The sequence below is a fragment of the Astatotilapia calliptera genome, chromosome 1, assembly GCF_900246225.1.
Source record: "Astatotilapia calliptera chromosome 1, fAstCal1.2, whole genome shotgun sequence".
Lineage (NCBI taxonomy): Eukaryota > Metazoa > Chordata > Actinopteri > Cichliformes > Cichlidae > Astatotilapia > Astatotilapia calliptera.
In genome coordinates this window covers 4,509,852-4,537,789 of record NC_039302.1, presented here as the reverse complement: position 1 = coordinate 4,537,789, position 27,938 = coordinate 4,509,852, and the positions used below count along the sequence as shown (strand labels likewise).

General features: G+C 45.4%; 1 protein-coding gene across 1 annotated transcript in view; it reads right to left on the bottom strand.

The window, feature by feature from the left end:
• Window positions 1-1,394: 1,394 nt before the first annotated feature.
• Window positions 1,395-27,938, bottom strand: part of ppip5k1a (diphosphoinositol pentakisphosphate kinase 1a) — a 30,110-nt gene continuing 3,566 nt past the window's right edge. Inside the window, 32 exon segments of the mRNA XM_026148003.1 lie at window positions 1,395-3,239; window positions 4,283-4,396; window positions 4,498-4,635; window positions 5,980-6,159; window positions 6,788-6,847; window positions 10,476-10,538; window positions 12,478-12,603; window positions 14,326-14,419; window positions 14,709-14,849; window positions 14,937-15,065; window positions 15,685-15,792; window positions 15,879-15,993; window positions 16,084-16,211; window positions 16,714-16,937; window positions 17,056-17,197; window positions 18,229-18,411; window positions 18,569-18,690; window positions 18,943-19,024; window positions 19,026-19,069; window positions 19,159-19,244; window positions 20,126-20,235; window positions 20,336-20,411; window positions 20,490-20,576; window positions 21,169-21,270; window positions 21,352-21,473; window positions 21,563-21,724; window positions 22,063-22,164; window positions 24,496-24,650; window positions 25,538-25,623; window positions 25,752-25,842; window positions 26,081-26,276; window positions 26,816-27,333. Coding sequence (XP_026003788.1) covers window positions 2,617-3,239; window positions 4,283-4,396; window positions 4,498-4,635; window positions 5,980-6,159; window positions 6,788-6,847; window positions 10,476-10,538; window positions 12,478-12,603; window positions 14,326-14,419; window positions 14,709-14,849; window positions 14,937-15,065; window positions 15,685-15,792; window positions 15,879-15,993; window positions 16,084-16,211; window positions 16,714-16,937; window positions 17,056-17,197; window positions 18,229-18,411; window positions 18,569-18,690; window positions 18,943-19,024; window positions 19,026-19,069; window positions 19,159-19,244; window positions 20,126-20,235; window positions 20,336-20,411; window positions 20,490-20,576; window positions 21,169-21,270; window positions 21,352-21,473; window positions 21,563-21,724; window positions 22,063-22,164; window positions 24,496-24,650; window positions 25,538-25,623; window positions 25,752-25,842; window positions 26,081-26,276; window positions 26,816-26,959 — 4,335 coding nt within the window. The 5' untranslated portion in view covers window positions 26,960-27,333 and the 3' untranslated portion in view covers window positions 1,395-2,616.

The window sequence follows — 27,938 nt, the reverse complement described above, 5'->3', positions numbered from 1 at the left end:
TTGGACTTCTTTAAGTTGCTTGAAGCTTTTTCTCGGATGAGAGGTGAAACATCTTCAAGCAACTTAAAGAAGTTCATACGCTTTTCTATCCAAACTCATTGGGCTGAAAATACTCTCAACAGAAATCCAAAGGAAAAATCTAAAGACAATGGCAGCAACGCAACAATGACTTTAAATACACCTCACTTCATGGACTTTCTAACACATCACCTGAACATCGCAACCCTGGACATTAACAGAACTTGGTGACTGAGAGGTCTTTGTATTCCTGAAAAGAGAAGAAGTTTTTGAAAACATTTAAGAGAGAATCGTGCTACTCTTTACCTGAGTGTGTTCATCAAACACCTGGAAATGGTGCAGATGAAATTTTTCCATTCATAAAATATCCCCATCGCCTACGTTCCTCTGCACTTCTGTTCTCCGGCTCATCACTCACAGCGCTGACCTCCACGGTGACAACATACACTGTGAGAACGGTAACTCCAGGTGTCAGGACACATCTACCTTTGACACATTTACTTAGCGAACACTTCAGAGCTCATTTATTCTCAGGAAGAGACTCAGAGTCCTGGAGAGCGCTGGAGCCTCTGAACCTTCCCCCACTTTTTTTTTTTTTTTTAATTTACAACGTGCTCCATGCATAGAGAAAAAAATAATAAAGAAAACAACATTGTGTTTAGAGTGGAACAACCTGCAAGTCCTGACATCAACTTGAACACCTTGAATAACGGCTTGGCAGTAGATTGAAAGCATCTTCTTAGGTATCCAGTTTACAGTCGCTGGGGGGCCGAAGCCACCCCGGTTGTCTCAAGTCAATTTAAATTAACAGGCATTTACTAACACTAACACTATTACACCTTTTTACCACAACCAGCATCGGTCTTTTTTTTTTGATTGATTGATCATACTTCATTCATCCCGAGGGAAATTGGGTTAAGGCTGCCAGCCGTGCCAGCGCCATCTTTGATGGTGCAGCAGCTCCTCTGTTGGATTGGAGCATTCGGCCTTCGTTCCCCATTTGCATGAATGATCCACACAACCACATTCTGTTCTGCAATACGCCGACAGCTTCATGTTGCTTCAATTATTGTTCTGGGAACGCATCAGTGACCATGGAGAATAAACTTCTGGGGGCACTCGCCCCACTGCCAAGCTGGGACAGCTCGTTCCTGAGTGGTCGTTAGTTTGGAGATTTAATTCTCTTTTGCTCCCAACAGTTTGGCTACATGCAACTTCAGCTTCAATGTGACTGTGTGGAGTGAAATGGAAGCTGCAGAAAGCAAAGATGACGTCCTTATATCTGAGGGATAGAACCTGCACTCTATAAGTAAGTCAGAAGGACATAAATGAACCCATCGTGCACAAAGAACATGAGCTCAAGAAGACAGCAGGGCCACACTGGTGTCACGTTTTTTATTCTGCACACACAGACAGGTCAGAGTTTCCCAAACTCACAGTCATGGATTTCACAGTACTCACAGTACTTTGTGATGTAACATGAAACCGGACTGATTGAACACGCAATTGCACATCAGCATCCTCGACTACCTGAATCAAGCGTGTGCGCCTGCCTCCACGCACACGGCTGCTACATAACTGGTCGCCACATTAAAAAGCACACAGAATGTAAAATGCCCCTCCCGTTTGTTCAGTGATGACATAAAAGATTAGCTTTCGGATCCTTCCTGCATCACGTCGTGACTTTACAAAAACACAAATATACACAGTAGCTGTGGTACAATTCCATATCCGATGTGTGGGTATTAAAAATACAGACTTTTGTTTTTAGATGCCGTTTCAAAATAAATATTTCCTCTATCATTTCCTACTGATTATATTAACTTTGTAATGAGGCTTGAGGACTTTGGCAGTAAGCAGTGCACACACGGTTTGACCCGGAGACTGAACACTTCCACTCAGCTTCAGCCTCTTTAAAAAATCAAACATGCAGTGCCACGGACGCCCGGCACCGGAGGGACGCTGCAGATTGACGAAAAGCAGAAGATTTGCTGATTGTATTTTTCAGAGTCTGCGTTTGATCTTTTAGTTCCTGTACTGAGGAACAAACAGAAAGCTCGCTGATCGCTAACGATCATTAGCCACACCAACATGCCCTGAAAGCTGGTACTGTGAGAGTAGATATACATCCAGCACACGTAACACAATTTAAAGCTCCGTTAATCAGTAACTTTATGGTCACAATAAATCAAGAAAAAAAAGAAAATCATCTTGGACAATTTTCTGCAGCTTTTCAGCCTCATTTAGCTCAAGCTTTTAGCCTAATAGCACATTTAAGACCCCGTGTCTACAATCATTCAAACAAAGGCATTTATAACAGCGAACAAGTGACAGTAACAAAAAGCTTTTCTATTTAGCTTGACCTTCTCCAAGCTGTCCCATCTTCACCTGTGGATGGACTGAACCAGAGGGCCGAGCAGGCGATGAACAGCATGTACGGCACTGTCATCTGATTCTCCAACACAGAGCTGCCCGAGATCACTCATCAGAGTCACAAGAGAGAAAAGGGAAGGCCTGGATAGTTGTAGCTCAGTTCAATACTACGCTGTTCATATTAATGATGAATGCTGGAACCACAGCAGTTGCCCCAGTGTTGCTCTACGGCTCGCCCATGTTAGTGCGTCCAGCCTCCAGGGGCGTCTCTTGATGTGGGAGGCTTTCTGGACTGTCCATCCACAACTCCATGGACTCATGGGTGTCAAAGAATTCGTCAGGCCCCTCTGGGGACTGGGGTGTCTGGGAGCTGGAGCCTGCCTCGCTGCTGCTCTCTCTGAGCTCCAGCAGCACAGGCAGGGAGCCCGGGAGGCAGTAACCCTCCATCCGACCCAGAGAGAGTTCAGCTAAAGCCGAGCATGGAGGTCTGAGGCTGGGATCCGAGGGATCGGCAGCTAACGAAGGCCCCTCTTCCACCTCCAGCGGTGGCGCAGGGTTGTCGGGCTTCTGGTCGGTGACTGCACACGGCTCCGGATCATCTTCTGGTGAGTTATTTGGAGTCAAAGGGACTTCGGCGAGGTTTGGAACAGCAGAGTCGGTTGATTCGTGGGCTGGTGACGCAACCGCAGGTGCCAGCTGAGCAGAAAGGTTTTGAGATGAGTGGGTTTCCTCGCTGCTCTGAGGAGTGAGGGAGATCTTATCGCTGAAGCTGAACCTCGGGGAGGTGTCAGCCGTGGTGGGAGAGGAGGGCCCAGCGCTGGATACGGTACTGGATGGACCGCTGCTGTCTGCAGGGACAGAAAAGAAGGTCTGATCTGCAGAGGAAGCCTGTGCACACTGGTTCTAGGGATCACTCCTCATCAGCCTGGGTGACTGCTGTGGTTTGTATTTAGCAGTTTTCAGATTACAGTTGCTAAGCCTATGCTAACATCTCTGTCTCTCCTCCACAGCATGTCTTTATCCTATCTTCCTTCTCTCACCCCAACCAATCACAGCAGATGGCCCCGCCCCTCCCTGAGCCTGGTTCTGCCGGAGGTTTCTTCCTGTTAAAAGGGAGTTTTTCCTTCCCACTGTCGCCAAACTGCTTGCTCATAGGGGGTCATATGATTGTTGGGTTTTTCTCTGTATGTATTATTGTAGGCTCGACCTTACAGTATAAAGCACCTTGAGGCGACTGTTGTTGTGAGTTGGTGTTGTGTAAATAAAATTAAACAGCAAAAGGGTAAAATTACGCTAATGGCTAAGTTAGCCAGTAGCCAAAACAACTGCAGGTAAACCACAATTGTCATAACAATCGTTTAATATATGTTTTTTTAATAAAGCCATGAAAGTGGTAAAAAAAACAAAGAAACAGTTAAATATTATGAAGACCAAGAAAATTAGACGCAACATGAACACTTAGGTTCATCGTGTAAAAGGGGCAGACTTAGAAGGATGCTAATTTTTATCTGTTGTTCCTGTCACACTCATTGCTCAATATATAAATATCATTACTACTGATACTACCAATTTCTATAGTTTTAAATAGTCTATTTCCTCCTTGCTGTTCACATGCATCACAAATGATTAAAGTTTTATTTGAATCCAAGTATATCGACGCTGAAAAACCCACATGGGTGGGTCACTGGTCGGTTCACTGGGTTCTGCAGTCTTTATTTATGACAAAAATAGATAAATACAAAGACAGACATAAACTGTGAGCTTAGTTTAAAACAGGCTGTAAGGGACAACTTGGCTTCCATAAATAATCCCCAAACGTCTGGAAGTGACACAGCAGAGAAACCTAGAAATGTCAGATCCTGAGAGATGGAGGATGTGCTGCGATACTCACACCAAGGAGGCCTGTCAGAACGAGATCTGAGCGAGATGGAGGAAGAGAGGACCCTTTGAGGGATGTACGAGTCTACTGACGGCTGGCTGTGTGCACCAAACATGGCTGACAAAGCTACAAAGAGACGGAGGGATCGCAGGTCAGGCTGAGCGTAGTCAGGTGTGGCTACGATGTCTATAAATACAAACAGGAGTGTGTCGGTTTGTGTGTCTTACCTCTGGTGGTCCTAGTGTGTGGATCCCCCGCGTTCTGGCACACGCTGGTGAGGAACTCGCTAACCTGTTTCAGAGACAGTGAGTTGTGCAGCGTCTCCAGAGGATAGATGGAGGGCACCATGGAGCATCCTTCAAAGCCTGCGGCAGAAGAGAGATAGGAAGCCAGCAGGCCCATCAGCCCTGAGTCTGCCCAGGGAGTCAGAAGAAGAGCAGGCAGAACCACTTCAGCTGACACCCAACACCACTGCCCCCAACGCCACCCATCACTACACCTAAAAAAAAAAGTGCTCTGAAATCCTGCTCCTGCTTCAGTACAGGCTCTAACCCCGTGTGGACTCCCGCCAGCCTCCGTGGTATTTCGACCCAGGCAAGTTGCAAAAAACCATGCTGGACGCCAAGACAACATGACACCATATCAAAAACAGAAAGAGTCTACGTATCTCAGACGTCTCGCGGGATTTGCAAAAGCAAGCAGGTCGCAAAAAATACAGAACGTCAGCCCTTCTGCTCAGTCCTGTTACACAGCTGCGACAGCAGCACGTTAGCAGTCAAAGCCGTCCAGACCGCAGCTCAGCCCCGACTCGTCATCCAAGGCGCTTCATCCGCTGTTAGTTCACAACCAAGCCGCAATTCACCAGAGCCGTTCACAATCACAAAGCATCAAACTGCAGCCTGCCTCGGCCTTCCACAACCTCCACAGAGGGTGTTCGTACTGCGCTCAGCTGCACGGGCTGGGGGGAGGGGGTGGTGAGTGTACGCCACATGTACAGCAAACAAGCAGGAATCACATGCTGGTTAAGGTCAGGTGGAAGGGCGTCTGGCATTCCCACGAACCCGAACAGCTGACCCCAAACGCACACGTGTGGCGGTGGTCGTGTGTTGTGATGGCACATGGAAACCTGAACAGACAGTGCAGTACAAAGAGGGTGCTGCACAGGCCTGCGCCGTCAACTCACCTGTGGGAAAGTCTAACAGTGTTGCTGCTTATTGGAGTAAATCTGGTGACTGACCAATGAGAGGACAGTGACCAGAGGCCCACGAGCTGACACTGAGACTACACAACTTACTGAGAGGAGGGCAGGCTGGCATATGGCAATCGCAGTGCTAACTGTTATTAACATACACGAGAGATTATTTAGGGCTGTTAGGTGAAACCTTACTTTTAACTTGTAGTTTCAGCTAAATTGGAAAAAATGTGATATTATTCTAAAGAAAAAGGCAATCAAAACCTGAGAGGCAGCAACCACCTCAGAGAGGAAGGACAGTAGCTGCAAAACAATGATGCCCCCCACAAAACCCCCGACAGCTCACACGACTCCAGCTTGCAATCTGCATAACCACAGAAACAGGCAAGCATGCAGAAACATCAAGAGGCAAAGCATGAGAGTCAACCACAGAACAAGCACAGTCCCAACTAAACCGCGAGCTGTGGCTGTAACAGAGCATGAGGCTGGGGTATGGAGGGCGGGGCCAGGGGCTGACCGTGGAGGTACTCTAGGGGATCGTGGCCGGAGATGAGCCAGTTTCGGAAGAGGCGGAGGTGGTAGGAGCACTGGTGGAGGTGGTGGGCCAGTGCCTGGTCCAGAGAGAGGTGGCGGCCCAGGCTGAGGTCGGTGGAGAAACGCCTCAACAACTGGGCCACGTGGTGCTCCTCCAGGGGCTCTAAAGAAGAAGAGGGAGAGCGAGAAAGGACAGAGCAGTGGTCGGAGAGGGGAGGGGGGTGGGAGCAGTACAAAAGACATGAAACGAGAGGTTTTAAGCAAGGAAGGGGGGAGAGAGAAGCACTGAAGTACGACACAGATGAGAGGAGAAATAAGAGCTCGGCGGGAGGCGGGTGGAACAGAGGAAAGATGTGTGCATGAGGGGAAACTCTAAAATGACAAGCAGCAGCCAGCAGCGTCTCCTGGCTGCCACACAGCCAAAGGTCGGGAAAAAGAAAAAGCGGCAGATCGTCAAGCGTTTTAGTAAAGCTTAAAGCAAGAGAAAAAAGGAAAAAAAGGAAAAACAAAGCAATAACACACAAACACACATGTTGCTCCTTTGCGGCGTCTCAACATTAAAACAGCTGTGGTAACAGGAACCATGAGAACCCGCGAAGGAGCAAGAGTGACGCAGGACGTTAACAGGAAGCGCAGAGCCCAAATCTGACACCACCTCTCCAAAGAAAGACGCCAGGAGCTGTTAAATGCTACGTCTACTGTCTGCAGCAGGGCCACCCGGCCACGCCGCTCGGTTACTCTGCAACACAAAAACGCCAACGCGGGGCGGGGGGAGTGCGGGGTGCTCGTACCTGCCGCAGTGCACCAGCGTGATGGGGCCACTGCAACGGTGGAGGTGTCATCTTGTGTTCCTGTGGTGAATGACATACTGTATGTGAACAACACCAGGAGAAACTCATTCAGGGTTTGTCAGTGTCTGCAAGAAAGTGGGCGATTTTAAACGTTTAAATAGAGTCTTCGTGTGTGATGTTCACAGAAACCTGCCACCAAAGCAACAACTCCTTCAGCCATCGCACTAGTTACACAAGCAAGACGAAAGAAACCGCTCAACCCAGATGAGAAATCCATATAAATCCCAACTACAGGTCTATTAAACCCATTTAAACCAGTTCCTTGGAGGACAGAAAAGCCAGCCGAGCACACCAGCATGTGGCCCAGAGCATGAGGTGCTAGGGTGACTACAGCTCCCCTGACTCAACACCCATCACAAAGCAGTGGAAAAGAAAGTTTCAGGTTTTGTGAGCAATGGTATCATCTGTGTGCTAATGAATTTAAAAGGGAAAACCCAACAGACAAAGGAGATGGGATGAGCCAAGCCTTAAGCCTTTCCCAGTTTGCCAGTAGGAGCTTATCCTGGTTTGATCGGCTGTGACTGGACGAGCAAACCAGGAGGAAAAGTCGCAGGTTTAAAATCACCGAGGCAGAGCTCAGAGGAAAGAAGGGACGGGTTAAACACTGATTATTGTTTGAACAATGAGCTCAGCTGACAACCTCTATGATAAGGACCACAGGTGTATATGTTACGTGTACGCATGCACACACACACACACACACACACACACGCACGCACACACACACCTATTGACTGGGGGGGGGGGGGGGGGGGGGGATTAAAAAAAAAGGCAATAACTGAATTATTGGGGTAATGGTGATCAATCTGCAGACTGTATGTGGGATGTTAAACAGGGTTCCCACCCTGAGCTCTTTACAATCTTCTGCTGCTTTCTAACTGAGGAAACTGAGAAGGTGGGAAGATCATTTAGTGAACTGCAGCTTTTTCTTTTTAACAGCTGATTAATGCTAGAGAATGTAATGTACCTCAGCACCATGTTACAGTGTTAACACAGATTTGACAGATGTTTACCAGTCAGAAGTTGCTTTCATGTTCTCTTTAGGAATGATCCTATAGAGGCGCTGAACTTTAACCAAAAGCTCCCTCTAATAATGCCTTCTTGATGTCTGATTGCACTGATGCTAGATTATAGAGTCTGGTGTATTCACAGCTAGCAAGTGCTCTTCATTATGCAGATACATTGGCTAGATGTCAGCAGACTGCAGTCAACTGAATTGTGTCTTCTTGGCCCCTTTAATTCAAGCTGAGCGTCTGTTTACTCTGAGACATGGAGTCCAAAATGAGAAGACGAGTCAGCAAAGCTCATTTCTGTCCAATGACAGCGACGCTGAGGCGTTTTGTTGAGAACATCCTGAGCTTGTCGCTGAGTAAGCGGTAAGGCTTTTTGCCAGTGTGTGAGTCTGTTAGCCTCTGTTAGCTGCTGTTAGCTGTTATTACAGGCATTAGATCCTTTTCAAAGACAGTTTCACTAACATTGTTGGACTTTTACACTTAGTAAATAAACTCTGTATATCAAAGTGTGATGTTTAGGACACTCTAGCCCAACGTTAGCTGGCACCATGTTAGCTTACTACCAGCTTTTGCAGCTTTCTCCCTCCCACATGTCCAATTTGCTGACTTTAAGTAGCAATATTGGCAATAACTAAGCTGGCATACTACGTATGTGGACTTGTCCATATCTGCTACTGTGTTCAAGATGGCGAGGAAATGTGACGGCTTTGGCAAACTGGTGCCCACTCCTAAGTGTTTTGGATGAATGGATAAATTCCAAGTTAACGAGAATGCATTCATTTGTTGGAAGATGTATTCATAATATACAAACACATTTCCATTCAATAACCTTAAAACATAAATAAAAGACTATATGGTGTATTCCTCACTGTGAGGACGAGACTGGGAACTGTTCTTTTCTGTGTAAAGGCCATGAAACACCAAGCGTGCTGCAAATAAGCAACAGGAAATTCTCTAAATATGCACAATTCTGGGTTCATCCAGTTCTCAAGAGAAAGCAGCAGCAAGGAGAATTTAATGGTTTGATCCAGGAGTTGAAACTGCCTTCATGCATATTTCCTGATGTCAGTGGGGCAGTTTATTTGGGACCAAATCTGAGGAGGCAGAGAGATTGTTTCAGAGAGTCAATGAAGCCGGAGCAGCCTCTCATGGAAAATGGTATTATTTTACTATTCAGGTAAATTCAATGTTTTGAGCCACGCAACCAAAATGAAGAAGAAGAAGAAGGTGGTGCACAACGATGTTGGAGGACTGAACAGCAGCATGTTTGCTTAAGTTGAAAATCGTAGGCTCTGCATGAGCAAATAAACGGTGGAACGCACGCCGACTTCAGCTCGACTTCTACATCGTTCTTCCAACTTTGTAAAAAAATAAGATGAAACATGAAAAATGAATAAATCCAAGAACTTAAACACGGAACTGGGTTAATTTAGTAAGATATTAAATGACAACAGGCCCAAAATAAAAGACGTGAGAAGTTTAAAACATGATTTGTGTTCTTACTGTTTTAACAGTATCACTGCTACACGCTGTCTTCTAATTTAACAAACCTGTTCCACGTGAAGTTGAGCTGACAGACGGATGAAATGACATAATCCAGAGTTGGCAACATGTGTGACCAATCAAAATCTTCCTAACGAGTGCTACACTGAACATGACGACAGAGAGAAAGAGCATGCGATCGAGATGAGGAATGAGGAAAAGAATCTTGGAGCTTTGTCAGATGGATCCTATTTCCTGACTCCCGCAGCTCCGGCACCTGAAGGTGACGCGGATCTATCTTCTGTCGTCTGCTACAGACAGACCCTCACAGGGAGTCGTGAGACTTTGGCTGGTAAACATCTGACTGGTTCTTAATTAGCTGAACAGAAATTGCAATTGTGGCTTTTTGACCTACAGTAAAAGATTCTGCTTCATTTCTGAGCCTTCTTTGTCTGTTGCAAGTCCTCAAAACTTTTTGTAATCCAACAATAAATAAAACAGCCCTCTGATAAGGCAGGGTTGATGAAAAAATTAAAAAAAATTATTTGTGACTGTTGTCATTCAGACGTTTTTGTTTCACCTGGCCCAGCGATCTCAAACCTGTGAGTCTCCTGGTCAGGACCAAACTACATCAGCACTGCTGGGGACCTATATAAACTGATATGTGCTGTTCAAACAGAAGGCAAACTGTGCTGCACAGTCTACTCCCCTTCTCCTGGACATCCCTCCTCTACTTGGTAGTTTGAAAAGCAGACCAGCAGCAATAACAAGATGTTTTATTTTTCAGTCCCTATTTGGTTTTTCCCACATGTGTGTGAGGTCTTTGTATGATTCTCTGACATTCCCTGTCTCTGGATTTACTTTACTATATTTTACAAACTAGTGGGAACCCTGGTTAGAGAGAGAATGTCAGGTAGTGTTAGAAAAGTCCAAAGTGTATGGGTAAACAAAAATAGAATTAAAATAATTAGAAATAAAAAGATAATGGAAACCTGGAATGTTGGAGGGCCATGTGGAAAAAACAAAATAAATTTAAAAAAATCCAAGGTAAAAAAAAAAAAATTATAAAAGTTTGAAGACATGCAAGACAAAGGTAGGTGAAGTGGAAAAATACTTGAAAGAAGCAGACGTACCATTAGTCGGATGCTTTGCAAACGACACAGAAAATCGTTTTACTGCCGGCATAGACAACAACTCTGAGGAAATAAAAAAAAAAAAAAAATCACTAGTGTTACTATGAGCCACAGTAAAGTGTAGATTAGGTTTGATCATTTCTTGTTCTTGTCTAAGGCGGACGCAGTGCAGAAGAAGAGTCATCAACTACAAATGTGTGGTTTAGGAATCAGTCTGTGAAGCGGCCCTGACTGAAGGTGCTGTTCAAACAGGATGGTTAAAGATGGCTGAAGATGGCTGTGGGTCGAAACACTGGCACAGCATCTTCTAATAAAGTGAAATGACATGAATTTAACTTAAAAACATGAGGATTCACGAGCCCGATACTCACGACTAAATGCTGCTTTCATTGCCTCCAAGTTTAACTGTGACAGGTGCAGTCTGACTGGGTTGTGTGCAACAATTTAAAAATGACCCGCATTACGATGCTTCAGCATAGAAAATAAATATAAATATGACCCCGACTACTCTGACACGCGAGCGTCCACTGGCTGAAAACAGAAGGGAACCTGCAGTCTTGAATATGAGGTGGAACAAGATGGATGACAAAAGAGCAAACTGTGAGACAGCCAGGAGGGTGGATGCTTTATGATACCGCACTGCCACCTGGTGGACAACATGACAACCCTTGACATACAGCACTGAGATTCTTACTTTGGAAGAGGGGCAGTTAGCTGCTCGGTGATGATGTTTCTGTTGCTTCAGCAGCTAAACAGAAACATAATGATAGACTAGGAAACTAAAAAACACGTTGGGATGTAAAAACGTGAAACAGGTCGTCTGCCATGACCAGTCAGGCACTGGGAGAGTGATGGGGACGCGTATTACTTTATTCCATTTATATCGTGCTAAGGCGCTATATAAGTGCTACCTTACAGAACAAAGGACCAAGGTGCTTTATATTGCAAGGTAGAGAGCCAAAATAAAAAGGGTCCTGCAGGTTGGTCAGTACTGCTACCTGGTGGCTGGATGAAATCCTGGTACCAAACCTGGCTTCGGACCTTAGGCACTGTCCTGTGTCCCTACTGGTGCAGGACAAAGCCCTGCCACACGTGACCAGAGTGGGCAGGCAGCTCTTAGCTGAAGGCATCGATGCCACTGACTGGGATCTTATGCATCGGTGCATCCAAATCCACCAAAGACTGTCCAGGAGCTCACTGACGCCCTGATCCAGGTAATATGAACATCTGTCAGCTCATTGGGAGCTGCCCAGATGTCAGTGGGAGTGTATACAGGGACACGAGGACAATACACACCATTTAACCACATTATGACACAATTTGGATTGTGATTTCAAAGTTTAACTCAGATTTTTGGCGAGATTTTGAATCGATCGTCCACTAAAAGCTGAATTCCACAATGTAAAGAAGTTTTTTGAGCAGTGTAAATGGTTATCTACCTACTAATTAACTAAATTAGCTCTCATGTTGCAGTGATATTGGTTTTAACTGACATTCTACAAAGACGTGTGAGACTCCACAAACTCAGAGTACATCTACTGCCACGCTTCTCTCAAGTGTATCCTGAAAAACTCATTTCAAAGCAGCCGTGCTATTCTGGCTAAACCTTTCTGCATTTCCTGTTTGGCAAATATTAAATAGTTTTGGTTTGGCCTGAGGCAGGAATCCTAAAAAGGAGCACATCAAGTTTACTCAAAGCAGTAAAGGAGGAAACAAAAGAGTCAGTGGATATGGTGACTAGAATGAATATGGAGTTAACAGAAATATGACTAAAATGTAAAAAAAATATTCTATACATGTATGGGCATGTGTCCCAGTCCACTGATTATCTAACTACTGTAATGACTCCAGCTTAAACATGTTTCATGTTCACGTGTGCAGCTTTCAGGCGTCATCGCAGGTCAGACAGATATAATTTACACATTACGACACAGAGGAGGTGTGTGCTGATTTGCTGTTGTCCTGTGCAGGTTTGTGAAGGCGCGCAGTCTCAAACACGTACCGTCTTTGTAGGACAGACTGCTGGTGGAGAATTTTTTGCGGTGCGCGCGTGCGTAGTCCTGCAGGTTGGGGGCGCTAGAGGACCCACCCAGGACAGTGGTGCTGAAGAGCCCAGCGCACTGAGAGCCTGTGAGGGGGGCGGGCCGGGTTAGTCACTACTACATCACATGCTGTTACTCAAACAACTGACCAGAAAGAGACAGATTCAGAGACACAAAGAGGAAAAAGAAAGAGACAAGCAGAAAGAAGGACTCGTGGGAGACCGTGCACTCACGAGGGGTCGCAGAACTAAGCCACATTAAAGGTCCCATTTAATATATTAAGTGCAACTTTGTAGCTAAGGCTAGAATTCTTCGTCCCCTTCACATGTTTAATTCATACAGAAAGCTTTAAACATCAATAAGAACATCAAAGAGTACAGAAAGAGGAGAGGCGTTTAAGCTGCGTCCACACTGGAAACAATTCGCTTTGAAGCTGACGCTTGGCTGGCTGCAGACACTAAGCCCCAATTGCCTAGGTAACCCTCTAATGCATGGGGTGTCAAACACAAGGCCCGGGGGCCAGAACTGGCTTGCGAAAGACTCCAATGTGGGCAATGTGAAGGAGGACAGAATGCTTAAACTTTTACCTGTATTTTCATGCGTTTACAGCTTGTCCTAATGATAAGCACCTCCCCCATGGCCATTCACACATTAAAATAACCGTCTAAGAAATATATGATTTTCACAGGAAAAAACCCCAAAATGTCCATTTTATAGCTTGAGGACAGGCTGCACAACGAGCTAACAGAACGTTTCTGTAAGTTTACACATTTATTTCTTATAATTTAAGCATGAAGCAGCATGTCTTTATCATGTAGAAAAACTGTGCTGATGAAACTGCACTTGTTTTTCTTACATTAAAATAACTCGGGGAATAAATGTTTAGTTTAAATGTAGTCAAGTTCTATACGAAATGACAGAAATGTAGGAGGAGTCTGAAATCCCCACTCGAATGTATTTACTACCAGATCTGTCAGTTGACAGTATCCTCACGCTAGCGGCCACTTCAATCGCTCTGCTGGAAGAGAGAAAATGTTCTGCGGTCCTGCTCGATTCATGTTGCCAGCAGTTATTCTGTTGAAGTCACTGAGTGTCTTTCACCTTCGGTGGCCTCTGGTCACCACAATGCTCCAAACTGCTTCCAGTGCAGACGCAGCGTAGAAGTTAACTGAGAAGGATTAACAGCATCATCCATGATGTTTTAGACTTTAGCTCAGACTGTGCCTGATGTCATTCACACATCATTGAAAGACAGAGTGACAGAGAGGAAACATTTCAGGTGGATTTTACAACAGCTCAATCACAGTCAACCCCTGGAGTTGCTCAGAGGCAGAGAAAGCCCCGGAGGCTTCATGGGCCTGCATAAAGGTTCACTCTTTAACTCGGAATACAAGATTCACACAGACACTGGTGACCAATCATTTTCATCATGTTTAGTTTGCATGAATGGAGCAGAAACAACCTCAAAATGACTTCCTTTCTGATTTCTTGAAATCATGTCAGCAGCAATTAGCAACAGTGTCAGACACGTTTATCTGTGCAGAATTGATTTTATGTCAGGAAACTAGGCTGCCCTGCTACAGAGGGATGTTTCACCTCTGAATGCTGACGAAGTCACAAACCTGCAAAATGCTCAGCTCGAAAAAAGCTTGTGTGCATGTCTCAGAGCAATGAGCACCGCCCTCATTCTGTGTCATTTCCATTAATAAAAATGTCTTCCCGAGATAAAAACTCTCGTAGCTGCACCCGAGCCTCCCACTCAGTCGTGTCATACGGTTGCCGCAGCAACAGAGCATTACAATACCTACCTAATCCACTTTGTTTCATCTCCGGGGACTGACGAGAGCAGAACGAGAAAAGGCGGTAACTGCCGACTTTGGAGGACGATGTTTCCGACAGGACCTGGTGGAAAGAACACGCCACACATACCACAAGCATGTTTTACATCACGTATCAGCCACCACTACTTTATTTAGTGAAATACAGCCGTAGATAAGACCAGAGGCTAAAACCACAGGAACCAAGTCTTCTGTGGATAAAACACAGGAAAACGTGAACGATTCTTCTCTGCAGAAGCTAACAGACAGAGTTCAGTTACACTGTTTATAGTGTCTACAGTGAAGAGCTGTTGAAACAATTTTAAAACTCCTATTCTGGGTCTGCTTCTTTCTGCATTCAGTGCCAGTCTCACCTCCATGGATCCGGTCTTATGGTTGCGAATAAGTGGGGACTTCCTCTGAATGGTGATTGGCTCAGACAGCGGCACAGCACGGTCGGTTTCATCCCGTGACAGGTCCTCCAGGCTGCTGGGGTCGGGTTGTTTTTGCCCGTTCTGGATTGAGCAGACATACGGTATAAACCTGACGGCAAACACTGCCACCTGCAGAAGAGCAACGAGGAAGACTCTTTGCAATCCCACCTGCCGTGCTACCTCTGCAGAGGCGGGCCTGAAGCCAAAGCCGGTGGGAGCGTTCTCCTCCTCTTCAACACCTTTCACCCCGGGGCTGAAGTGAAGCTCCACATGGAAGCGCTCCTCAGAGGAGATGTCCTGTAGCAAGATAAAATCGGTTATTAGAAATTTCTAATTGGTGAGCCTTTAATATAAAAAATTATCGATTTTTGGGGGGTGTTATGACTTTGGCTTACAATTGAAACCTGGGATCTCAAATTCAGTATAAACTGTATAAATACCATGGATCTCTATGTAGGTCAGTACACAGAGATCCATGGTATGTTTAACCACATTTATGGCAAAGGCTGCTGACCTGACGGTTTTACAGATGATCATCATCATGAAACACCCAAACCACAAACAGGTCGCTGTCAAAGCAGCCTGAGCTTCACCTCAAGCCGACTGCAGGGACACACCTTCAGCTGCTTGTTGTTTTTAGACCGATCATAAAAATATTCTAACATTTTGAGGTTTCTGATTTGCCCTGCACACCGCTCTGCTAGCTACCAGGTATCAGCTGAAGCATGGCTGGGGGGGTCTGACTAATCGCTGGTGTTCAATTAGGAGAAGATAAAGATGGTTGCACTCCTGAAACAGCTGTGTATCGAATTTATTCAAATAAAAAGAAGAAACGCTATAAAGCTAGCATGTCACAAATGGAACCATGTGACTGCACGTCTACCACAAACAGAACATCAGAAGGAAAGAAAAACACCTTATTGTTGTCCTCGTACAGCATGATGACAATCTGAGTCATGTAGTTGAGCTCGGAGACAGCACTGAGGTAATCCATGGCACGCTTCCACTGCTGGTCCTTCTCCTCCTGTTGCACACACACACACAAACGTATACAGACTTTGTGCCTCCTCTGAAAACATTCAAAGCTCAGCCAGATCGACATTTGCTTACATCAAGCAAGCCCCCGTAGCGGAAAATGCTGAGCAGGGAGTGGACGTGACTCTCACTGGTGAAATACAGACGGGTCCTGACGTGGCGTCCAGGAGACATCACTCCTCGAGAGTACCTGCAAACGTACAACCGAGGTCAAGTTCAAAATATTCTCCGGTCGGTCGGAACGCTATTTAAGTCACGCAACTCCTAATCTTAGACCCACAGAGGGTGCAGCTTGTTGACAGACTCGTCCTCGTGAGTCCTCTGCAGGTCCAGCTGGATCTTTCTGACCAGTGGGAGGCAGTAGGCGTATGCTATGTCCAGTTTCTCCACTCTGTTTATGCCATATTCCTGCAAAAAAACAACAGACAAATGAGCTTAAAATACTACACGACTTTAATATATACTCAGAGTATATCAGAGTAATTAAACTGTGTGATTTTCAGGTGCCTAAGAAAGTTTTACACTTTGTTACAGTGAAAATATCAGCTGTGCACAGACAAAACTTTCCTTTAGCTTCACTGGTTTTAGCAGCTATACAGCACATCCCAGCACTACCATCATCAATCATATTTGACATATGTGGGCCTGTATATAGGTGTACAATAGCACTCAATATACACTGAGTGTTTTTAAATAAAGTCAACATCCGGTGTGGAGTCCACAGCTGTAAAGTGCAGCACAAAGGATTCTGCTGTCACATAAAACCTTTAGCCTCAGCAGCATGTCATCTTTTCCTTGCACCTGGAGGAGCTGCTTGTTTCATGTGTTTATTGGCACATCAGTCATATAAAGACTCATGCATGGATCTGTCACTCTGAACCATCCTTATTGTACCCCCCCGCCCCCTCACCTGTGGGATGACGATGTCAGCCAGAGCTCGAGACAGTCTGAACAGTTCCAGGGTGTCCTCGAGGCCGAGGGTGGCGTTGTGGATGACGTCGTACTTGACGCAGTCGTAAATGTCGGGGATTTTACTGATGTCGTAGCGGCCGTTCTTCATGCGGAAGTCTCTCTCTAGCTTGGACCAGCGCTGCAACATCAGCTCCAGCGTCTCGCTGTGGTACAGCTGCAGGTCTGGTGAGCAACAGATGTTTTCAGCTTTTCGCTGCACCTTTCAGGGACTCTGAGCTCCAAAAGCAAAATGTTGGGTTTTTATTTGAGCTTCAGAAAACGCGCTGAGGCCTGAGCTCACCTGCAGACTTGGGGTCTTCCATCCTTTTGCGGATCTGGGAGGTGAGGCTCTGAATGAGGGCGTAAACCTGGTCACATGTGGCCACTGGGTTCTTAACAATCTTCATTGAATTCACCAAAGAGGCGCTACAGGTTGGTGCTAGCTGTAAGAGCCACATGGAGAAAAGCAAAAGCTTTTATTAAAAAGATGCTCACTCAACCGAACGACTACTTTCACTTTACAAAAGGCTTAAAAGAGCCAAACTTCCAACCACACAAAAAGAAGTGACATGAAAAATGAACGATTAATACTGAAATATTTAGTTCAAGGAACACGATGCATGTGGTGACACACAGGGAGGTACACCCTGTGTCACTGCCACAAACACTGAGGAAACATGTCAGAAATGTTGTTTACCCAGTAAAAATATGTTGTATTGACTGATTATCACTGTTAGTTTGATCAATACTGAGATCGTACGAATTCATTGGTATTAGTGACACAAATACTTGTATTGGACTCGCACACACATGCTGTGCGACATCCCTGCTAATGTATAAACGTCATTAATCACCTAAACTCAGAGAATTGCTTAAAAAACATTATCTTAAAAAACATCCTGAAACCTTTGTTCTCACACTGGTTACTGCACGTCTTTGGCCAAACGCAGTGTGGCTTTGTGACGTTTACAGATATGCTGACGTGCTGTACGGGCTCGCAGTTATGGAGATCTGACTCGGACGATTCACATTATCACCACTGCACCTCCCGGCCTGCATGCACGTTCATCACGCTGTAGTCTCCGCTGTGCTGTCAGGCTGCTGAATAAGGTCGATGTGCTGCTTTGTGGTGCAGGCACACCTCTGCAGAGCTCTTTGCATATGATTTGTTCCTACTTAACATCACCTGCCCTAAATCCAGACATTTCCAGACAGCAGCTGATGATCCGCTTGTAGAACCAAGCTCTTCACCTCCTGTTTGTCCCAGACGTCAGACTCTTGTTTCTCCCATCATCACTGCAGCGCAGAGACTCACCCACTCAGCCACACCATCAGGCTTACAGAATACTCGACTTGCTTTCACTTTGCCATTAAGATTCGGATTATTTGTGCAGCCCTACTACCACACATGCTCTCCAATATAACCACACAAACTGCTCTGGCACGTCAGCGCTAAACACAGCTGGTTAGTCACCCTGTCGTAGTCCTCGTCGGTGAAGTCTCGGTCCTTCTGCAGGATTTCATGGAGCCGACCTTTGACACGGTGTTGGCAGCTGCTCAGCGAGTCGCTGTCATTGTCCAGCAACCCGTTCATGTTGGCGCTCTTCACCATCTGAACCAGGATGGGAGTCAGCTCGCCCTCCAGGGCCAGCAAACCCTGCCCACACAGACACATTTCACTAGTTACTGCACGTCCAGTATTTGGAGGGTGTGTGCCGTGGCTTGTACCAAAGCTCAAAGACCTCAGCCTTCCTGTTTCTGTTATTACACTTCTGTGCTGACTGAAGCTCTTAGAACAGCAGGATGCTGCGTACCTTTGCAAAAGCAGCAGCTGTCATCTGCACCCTGCCTTCATCAGACGCATAAATCTTCAGGTCGTGTCTGTAGGTGCTGTGTAGGCGCAGTAACCCGCAGCCTGGAAATCCAGCATAGTCTCCTACAAAACACAGTATGCATGCACGCACGCGCACACGGACACACACACACACACACACGTGCACGTGCACACACACGCACACAGGCTTGTTTTAAATCATTTCTCTGTTTAAGACCTTTCATAACATGTAACTGGTGAGTGAACAACACGGACCTGAGGTCTCAGCATGTTCATTTTTCCATCACCAGCTTATTGCTCAGAGTTACAATGCCAGCAGCACTGCGTGTGGTAAACATGCTGTGTGCGTCTCACCTTGTCCTCCGGGGTACATACAGCGGAAGGCTCTCCCCAGTTCTTCAGCCTGCACTCTGCCAGCGGGGGTCAGCTCCCCCCCCCCACTTCAGCACCAGCAGCAGCGATGGCCCTTCCTTACGAGTGTCTGGAAATGACCACAGAGGCGGGCAGTCAGCACTCAGCTTTAGCTTGTTCCTTTGGGAAGAAGCTATTAAACAGTCTTTGTCTTCCTACCTTCCTCTTCACTCGAGGTCTTGGGCTGCCCATGGGGCAGGTAAGTAAGCTGCACTTTTCTGTTGATCCCCGAGAAGTGACCGTACCTTTGTTACAGGAAAAAAGCCAAAGATACTTATAGTTAGCAATGCATGACAACTCACTTCTGATAAGGAAAGACGGGCTTGCTTTTATGACGACTACCAAAATACAGCCTTGGCTGTGACTGTAAATATTTTCAGCAGTGTTATAACAGAAAGACTGACTTTGAAAACTTATGAAAATGTAGAAAAGAAGTGAACTGGTAACTTCTGAGAAACCCATCTGTCATAAACACGGAGAAAGATCGACACCTTCAACAAAACAAGAAGCTTTATAAAAATCTTTGGGAACGATCCCCATCCTTTAGAAAGATTCGTTTTTAAGTTCACTCATTATTGTTCAGAGGGTGTCAGACTGGTTTTATATCGAGGTCCAGACTGAAACGCTCCTTCCTGTCAGCATAAAGAAGTTTATTTAATCCCAGAGACATCTGAATATAAGAAAAAGAAGTGTGCTTATACCTCAGTGTGTCTCAGTGTTTCCACGTGATAAAGAAATGCTGCTGGACTCACTGACACAAATGTGTCGACACGACTGTTTTAGTTTAAACTGTAACAAACACATGTCAAAGTACAGGAAAGAAACCAGTTCACTGACCACACTGCCCAGTCATTATAAAACTGAACTTGTAGAAAATGTAAAAACTGAAATTTGTAATATCAAATCTTGGGTTCTGTTGTTACTTACTGGGAATGTTAGCAGAAAAAGTCGTAAAAAGTCAAAAATTTGAAGGACTCCTTCACATTTTCTAAAGTCACCTGGTGGGGCAGCAGGCCCCGGGCCTTATGTTTGACACCCCTGCTTTAGTCAAACAGTTTGCCGAGCTGAGCCAGAAACAGATTAAATGAATATGAGATCAGGAGTCAATAAAATGCTTCTCACTTACATCTCCAGAACCGTCTTCAGCTGCTCCAGTTTGGACTTCTTCTCTTCTATCTCACAGTCGTTCTGCTGCCCGATCTCTGCTAACAGCTGCCGGGTGATGTCCAGCACCTCCTGTCGGGGTTCAAAGTCACACACACATGTTCACACACACTTTGTCCTCACAGAGGCCGCAATGACAAATGAAACCTTGGCTATTGTTTTCTTCTTTTACCTGCAGTTGTTTTGGTTTTTTGAGTTTTAATTTCCCAGTTTTGTATCCTCCATATTTCTCAAACAGATCAAAGAACCTGAAAGCATCCGAGACGTTAATCAAAGATCTTTAACCTGCAGGAAACAGGAGCATATTAACAGAGAGGCAGGCCTACATTGGGTTGCGAACTTCCATCTTCATTTTCTGCTTGGGCGTTCTGTCTCCGTGTCGGATAACGGCGATGACACAGCGAAGTTCCATCCTGCAGAGCGTGAGTAGAGATTTGAGTTGCATCAGTATAAATCTGTGTACATGACACGTTTCTTCAATGAAGCTGTGTAACTAATTAAGGCAGCACCTTTGCTATGCAGCTGAGCTTTGGGGAGTGTGATGGGCTCAATCAGGACGAACTGTGTGAAAATGTGCTGAATGCAGCGCACGCTTCAACCAACACTGATGATTTTAGAAATCTGTTTGGCTTTAGTTGGTGTGCTCAGCTCAGGGGCATGCTTACTGTCATCTACTGTAGCTAACACACAGTTATTATGTTAAACTGAAGAAGCAACTCTGCTTTTTAAAAAGTGACAGAATTTCTTATTTTTTTGCATTTATCAAACTACTTTTACTATATTAGGCAAAAATGGAATAAAATGTAGTTTATTTATTTATTTAATTTTTAAACGATTGAATTGATTAAGTGGGAGAAAAAAAGTGACCCACACCTTTGTGGCTGTATGTGAAAAAATAATTGGCCCTAAATCTAATGACTGGTTTTGGCAGCCTTGGCAGCGCGAGCTGCAATCAGGCGTCTGTGATAAGTCTAGTCCTCTGTGTCTGCTCCTGTTATGACTCACATGGTCCCTGAAGTGGTGGGAACAATGGGGATGTCTTCAGCCTCAGTAGGGATAGACCAAGGAATCTGAAACTGCGGAGCCAGTTCACGCATCACAATATTCCTGCAGAGAAACGCAGACTCCATCACCAGATCAGAACGAGACGGTGAACACCAGAAAAGAGAAAAGAACTAAAGGTGGTACCCGAGGATCTTGGCACAGTCATCGTAGTACTTCATCGAGTTCTTCACAAAACTGAAACCGTTGACATCGCACACGTAGGAGTGTCCATTGGCCCGCAGAAGGTCAAAGCCGCACACTGTTTGCTGCAGCGACAGCAGATGAGGACGAGGTTCATACTCCACGACAAGAAACCAGAAAACTGTAACACACCTAAGGTATCAACTGCACATACCTTGAATGCCAGGCAGACCTTACGAGCCACCAGTTTTTCCATGGCTGACAGCATGACGGGGTAACGAACCTCCTTGCCCTCGCTGTCTCTCTCCACCTTCCCGTCCAAAGCAGGAGACTTTCGGGCCTCGGCATGAGCGTAGTCCGGTCCCACCGTGTACACCTGACATGAAATGAAAACACCCACAAAAATCTGAGGGATGACCCAAGCGGGTACTTCCCTCCTCGTGTGACTTGATAAAGTTTTACACTGGAGGCCTTTATTGACACAACGCCTAAAGACGATCTGTGCCTCCAGCTGCCCGACAGCCACGATAGAGAGAAACCCTTGAGGTCCTCCAAATCATATCAGCGGTTTTACTGAACACACCAGCACAGTTCAGGTTAATGTGGATTAACGTGACAGTTGATGAAATCCTTTCTACAGGTGCTTTATTAGCATTAACAAAGTGTTCTTTGCACATATTTTATCTACCATGTACTCTGTGACAAATACTCTACCTTAACATCTGTGCCATCTGTTGGCATGAACTCTTCATAGATGTAAGAGCCCGTCTTCCTCACGCTGCTCTCTGGCGAGTAGACGCTGCTCCGGCTCCCAATCTACAAAATCCAGAGAGTCGCTGAGTGGCCGCTCTCTGTTAATGAGGTTCACCTCTGCATGGTTTCCATAAAACCCATCAAACTCTAAATTAAAGGCCACACTGTGTTTGACAATGCTGCCATGGATCAAAGACAATGCAATTACTGATGAGCAGCAGTAGTCCCATATCCAAGGTTCATACGCATTTTTTCAGGGTCAAATTCAAGCACTTTTTAAGCACTTTCAAGGTCCACTTTCAAGCTTTTCCAGCACATTACCCAAAAAAAAAGAATGCATGTTTCACTTAGCATCACCCCAGTAAGGCCATGTCAAAATTAAATCATTTTACGTCGACTTAAATGTCCTTTGTTCCAATTTTGTTAAAACTGAAAAATGCACCACAGACAAAAACTGAAAAAGGAAATGGTGCAATATGCACTCGCTAGTGTACAAACTCAAACACATTTCTCTTAAAAATTAAGATTTGAAAATGTGAACAAATCTGCACCAAGCACCACAATAATACACAGCAAGGCCAAATTAAGAAGTCTTCTCATCAGATATCGAGGCTTCTTTCCTGTGTGACACAAAAAAAACAAAAAAACAAACATCTGTCTCCTAACTAGTTAAGCACCCACGCCCCCAAAAATGGGGGCAAAAGGGAGGAGATCATGTTCAATCTGTTATAACACAGGGTCAGAAAGTGCTGACACGATAAGTGTCACAGAAACCTCTGAATCTCAGATAAAATCTCATATAAACCATGTCTACAAACACCAAACAAAGCAAAGACAGCAAACAGTTAAAGGAGCAGCTACATCACCATGAATCTGTGGACAGGCTGTGCGGGGAGGGGTGGGGTCACACATTGAAACAGACTGATCTGCAGAGGCGCTCGGCAGCCCAGGCGGAGAAATTTTGCTTTTAGACTTTGCGACTCATCTTATTTCTCTGTCTGATATGAAAACTATTCGGTCAGATAGTTATTTGTGGTGAAAGAAATACAGTTTCAAGCGCTTTTAAGCACCACATCTGAAATTCAAGCACTTTTCAAACCTTGAAAAGACAATATTACAATTCAAGGATTTCAAGCACCCGTATGAACCCTGTATAGCAGGGGTGTCCAACTCCAGGCCTCGAGGGCTGGTGTCCCGCAGGTTTTAGATCTCACCCTGGGTCAACACACCTGGATCACATCACTTCATTACCAGGCTTCTGGAGAACTTCAAGACATGTTGAGGAGGTCATTTAGCCATTTGAATCAGCTGTGTTGGATCAAGGACACATCTAAAACCTGCAGGACACCGGCCCTCGAGGCCTGGAGTTGGGGACCCCTGCTATATATCATTAAGAGAAGAACCTTAGCCTTTCAGCAAGAGGTACTTCACTCCCACCATGAGCTACAGCTCCCCTAAGACGTCGCTCACTGGCCAGTCCAGCTCCTTGAGGGTTGAAAATCTTAGGGAAACATCTCCATCCCTTCTGCTTCTTCTGGATGGGTGTCAAACATACTCAGGCGGGGCTGACCTCACCTCCTGCAAGCAGGAAATGGCAGAAGCCGTTTGCGAGTGTCGAAGCCGATCCCCGCCTTTCTCACGCCCCGCGGAGCCCGGCTGGGCTAAGGCCGTTTGCATATTTAAACAGTTTTCTAACATGCACCTCCAGCAGAGGGGAAGCAGAGAAAACAGCCTGTGTAGGCTGGGCTTCACTTATACCAAGAGTGTGTCATGAGTTGGGGTGCTGTTTAGGGGAAGGGCTGTGAATGGAACCAACCCAGGCTGCTACGTGCACATAAATAACTGTGCAGTGATGGTGGTGGTTCTGGCTCAGACTCAGGCAACGGTTGATCTGCCAACAAGACACCGACCCTGAACACATGGCCAAAATAACAAAGGAGTGGCTCCAGGACCACTTATGAATGCCCGACTGAACATCTATGAAGGTGCACCAGCGCTCCACATCCAACCTGATGGAGTCTGAGAAGTTCTGCAAAGAAGAATGGGAGAAACTGCCCGAAAACGCGCTGAGCTTGTAACAGCAGACTAAAAGAGATCTGAGGCTGTACTTGAACAGACTGTGAATATTTGTCATTACAGGTTATTGTTTCTAACATTTTGAGGTGAAAAACAAATTGAATACTTTGCTGCTGCACTGTAAATTGCACAATACATCAGCCAATAAAATGCACTCTCTGTTTCGTGTTCTCTGATTGGTCCATTTCTGACACTGGGTTTTTTTTAAATTCTTCTGGCAACAACAAAACGTTTTTGTTCTTTCTTTCCATACTTTAACCACATTGCATGGAACGCTTATTTATAAGGAAAAAAAGCCACAAGGGCCAAATCAGAGACCTTTCTGAAGAGCCGCTGGCTTCCACCACCAGCCGATGTGGGGTAATAGATGTAGACGTTGTGGTCCTCGGCACACACGGGCTTCTCAACAAAAGGCTTCTGGAAGATTTCGCCGTTCACCTCCACATGATCCTCTCCTTCTACGAGGTTGCACTCTGAGACAGACACACACAGATCAAATGCATCTGTTTAGCACGCAGCCTCTTTTCATTACCACCCAATATTACACACATGACGTTCCACCTCGCCGTGTTTACTCTAGCGCCCTGTGAAGCAGCTCTACCCTTTCGACCACGTGATACTCATCACTCATTTAAAAAAAACAGTCATTAGTGTCAAGGATAAGGACACTTAAGACATCTGACCGTTCATCAGTCAGGAGAGTTTGTGTCACTGTGTTTAAACGGGAATTGGATGACAGAGCCAACATACCACAGCACTTAAGTATGGGACACTTGTGACTGCTTCAAATTTGATGCTATATTTATCCTTCAGCTAAGAAAAACACAAGTACAGCCTTACAAAGCAGACTCAAGGATGCTGCATGGACAACGGGAGCTTGGGCTGTTTTTCTGAGCTTTTTAAAGTTTTAGAATTAATGGTGGCAACATTTTTATCACGCATGAAACGCTGTTATTGGCAACCATGAAACAGACTGTAACTTTGTAACAACAAGTGAGACCTGCCCCGACTCCCTTGGTGAACTCCCACAGACTGTGGAGTTACTTTTTAGGAGCAAATGATGCTTAAGCTTGCTTCTAAAAGCCTTTCCTTAATACTTGCCCAGAAAGAACAACAACAAAACAAATAGCCATATGACCTTAACTCATTCACTTCTTGACCTCTAAACAAGTAGAGGTCAAGAAACTATATACAGTAGATATGCAGCATCTAAAATTCTGTAACAAATGGGGGGAATAAGGTCCAGCAGAGACCTGACAGGACCTGAAAGAGGCCCTTTAACTGAAACATGTACTCTTTGCATCGTCACAAATGTTCTCAGTGCATATATGTAGTGACTTGTTATCAGCAGGAGACTGACCATCTGGTTTATCGGGGTCACGGTTCAGCACAGCATAGCGTGGTAGATCAATCCCTTCCTCCTGCAGGATGCGATACACCTCTCTCCTGTCAAAATCAAATGAAGAAACAAAAAGAGGAACAAGCACTGGCTGTTTATTTTCACATATCCTGATTCTCTTCACGTGTATTTAGCTCAAATGATGGAAGTAGATAGTTTCAGTAAAAGAGCGCACCTGTCCTGTATGTAATACTGCATATTCAGGTCATTGATGAGCAGAGGATTTCTTAGTTTGGCATAGCTCACGGCCTTATCCAGCGGAAATCCTGTTTTACACAAACATGCAGAGAAACCTGAAACAGACTCTTAAACCATAATCTTCACTATAAGACAGCCACTCAGCTCAGTGTGCGAATGCTTGGGAACTTTATAAGATGATAAACACAGCAGAATGTGTGCTACGTCACACAAACATCATCAATATGTGACGAAGCAGGGAAGCAAGAAGCACAATGAGTCTGTTGTGTTTTTGCATGTGTGTTTCAGTTGGGGAGGGCACTGTACCCTTGGAGTGGAAGGAGATGAGGCAGTCACAAAGAGGCCATTTGTCCACGGGCTCGTTGAGGATTACGTCCTCTGGGAAGATGACCACAGTGATGTACTCGAACCTGCAAAGCCTCTCCAAGATCTGGGTCATCGGCTTGGACTTTGACTTCTTCATCATGCAACAGATCCCCACGACAATCTGTCGCTCTGGGGGCTGAACGAGGAAGAGGAGAGCACGCCGGTTAAACTTTCGGCTCTACGTACATTAACTGAAATCAACAGCAAATAAATTCTCTAAAAGTAAAAAGACTAAATTATATATTTTTTTAATATCACCAACTCTGTGACCTTCATTAAGTTCTAAAATTTACTTTACTTTCTATCCTCTGTCAGCATCTGGCCACCTCACTAATTCATGCATAGCTACATGTATTTAATCGAAGCTAAATACAAACTATGGTGGCTTTTAGAAACTTCTCATCTCTTTACATGTATGCATCTGCTAAAGAAATTAGCTAATTATACTAAACTGTAAAACCTAACATAAAGGAGAGCTCTATTTTATATTTGCATCAAGTATCACTACGTCCAAAGTCATGCTAAGTCCTAATGAATCAATGACTTGATTATTTTGAAGTAATCGACTGGTCAAAAGCCATGGATATACGGCTGCCATGGTGACAACATGATAGCTTAGAGCTTCCTGCTGCTGACTAATCAGTGACAATCAACTGTGACGGGAGAGTCACCCACCGAGTCTGTGTCTTCGCCGTCCTCATACAGCTCCATATCTGTCCTTATGCTATCTTCCAGGACCTCGCTCTCATCGTCCTCGCAGCCCACGAAGAATCTGGGAGCGCCACACCGGCTCTCGCCCGGGCTGTTGGGCTCTGACATCACAGTCCCCCACGGCAGCCCTCAGCATCCCGCCGCGCCATCGTACACCAACACGCCGCCGGAGCCAGGCCTGGGGAGAGGGATGGGACTTCTCTGCCGGGGCGACGCAGCAGAGACGGTGGACGAAGGCGGGCAAGGCTGAGCGGCAAGGCGAGACTGAACAAAGGGCACTCCAGCATAAAAGGTTCTGTAGGAAATTATGGTCCAGGCCGGTCCTCCGTGGTGACAACTTCACTCGAGCATTTCATTCTTCATTCAGCAAACTCACGTGTTAAACAGCTCGCTCGTATTTCACAAGAGTCTCCAGCAACGAGCTACGGCTCCACTTGTGTAATGACGGTCCCGTCGTCCATTTGTACGCAGACTTGACAGTCCTGCAACAAATGAGAGCACAACATGAAAGCTACACTTATGAGATTGTGCTTCACAGTGCAGACCAATGCTCATCTGCACTGCCTGTAGTCTGTTTGTTACAAGGTTACAAATATTAGCTGTTATAAATGTCACACTATGTTTAGCTCATGATTTCATTTCACTTTCGTGGTGGTCAGCATGTCCTGGAAGCGTTGTCCTAATAAGCCAATTTGCTGAGTGCGCAAAAACACATAGAAACTCTCTTTTTTTTTTTTTTTTAAACCAACATGAAACAAGATTATTAAATGAATCCAGACATGTTAAACTGGCTAAATCCTTTGTTCATTCCCCCACAGGCCCAATATTCAAACAGTGGTTTGATTTAAATGTTTTCATTTTAGTCTTTCAGCTCCATAACAACTTTGTGTTTATTAGAAAAATTAACATCAAGCCTAATGCTCCAAATCTCACCCGATATTAAGCAGAATTAGCCTCGTCATTACTGGATTACACATTAAAGTGACGCTGCAGCCTGGTGCTGGCCGTCAGCTCTGTTCTGTCCAACATAAGCCGGTCACGGGCACAGGAACGTCAGCAGACCACAACTCCTCATTACTCCCTGGCG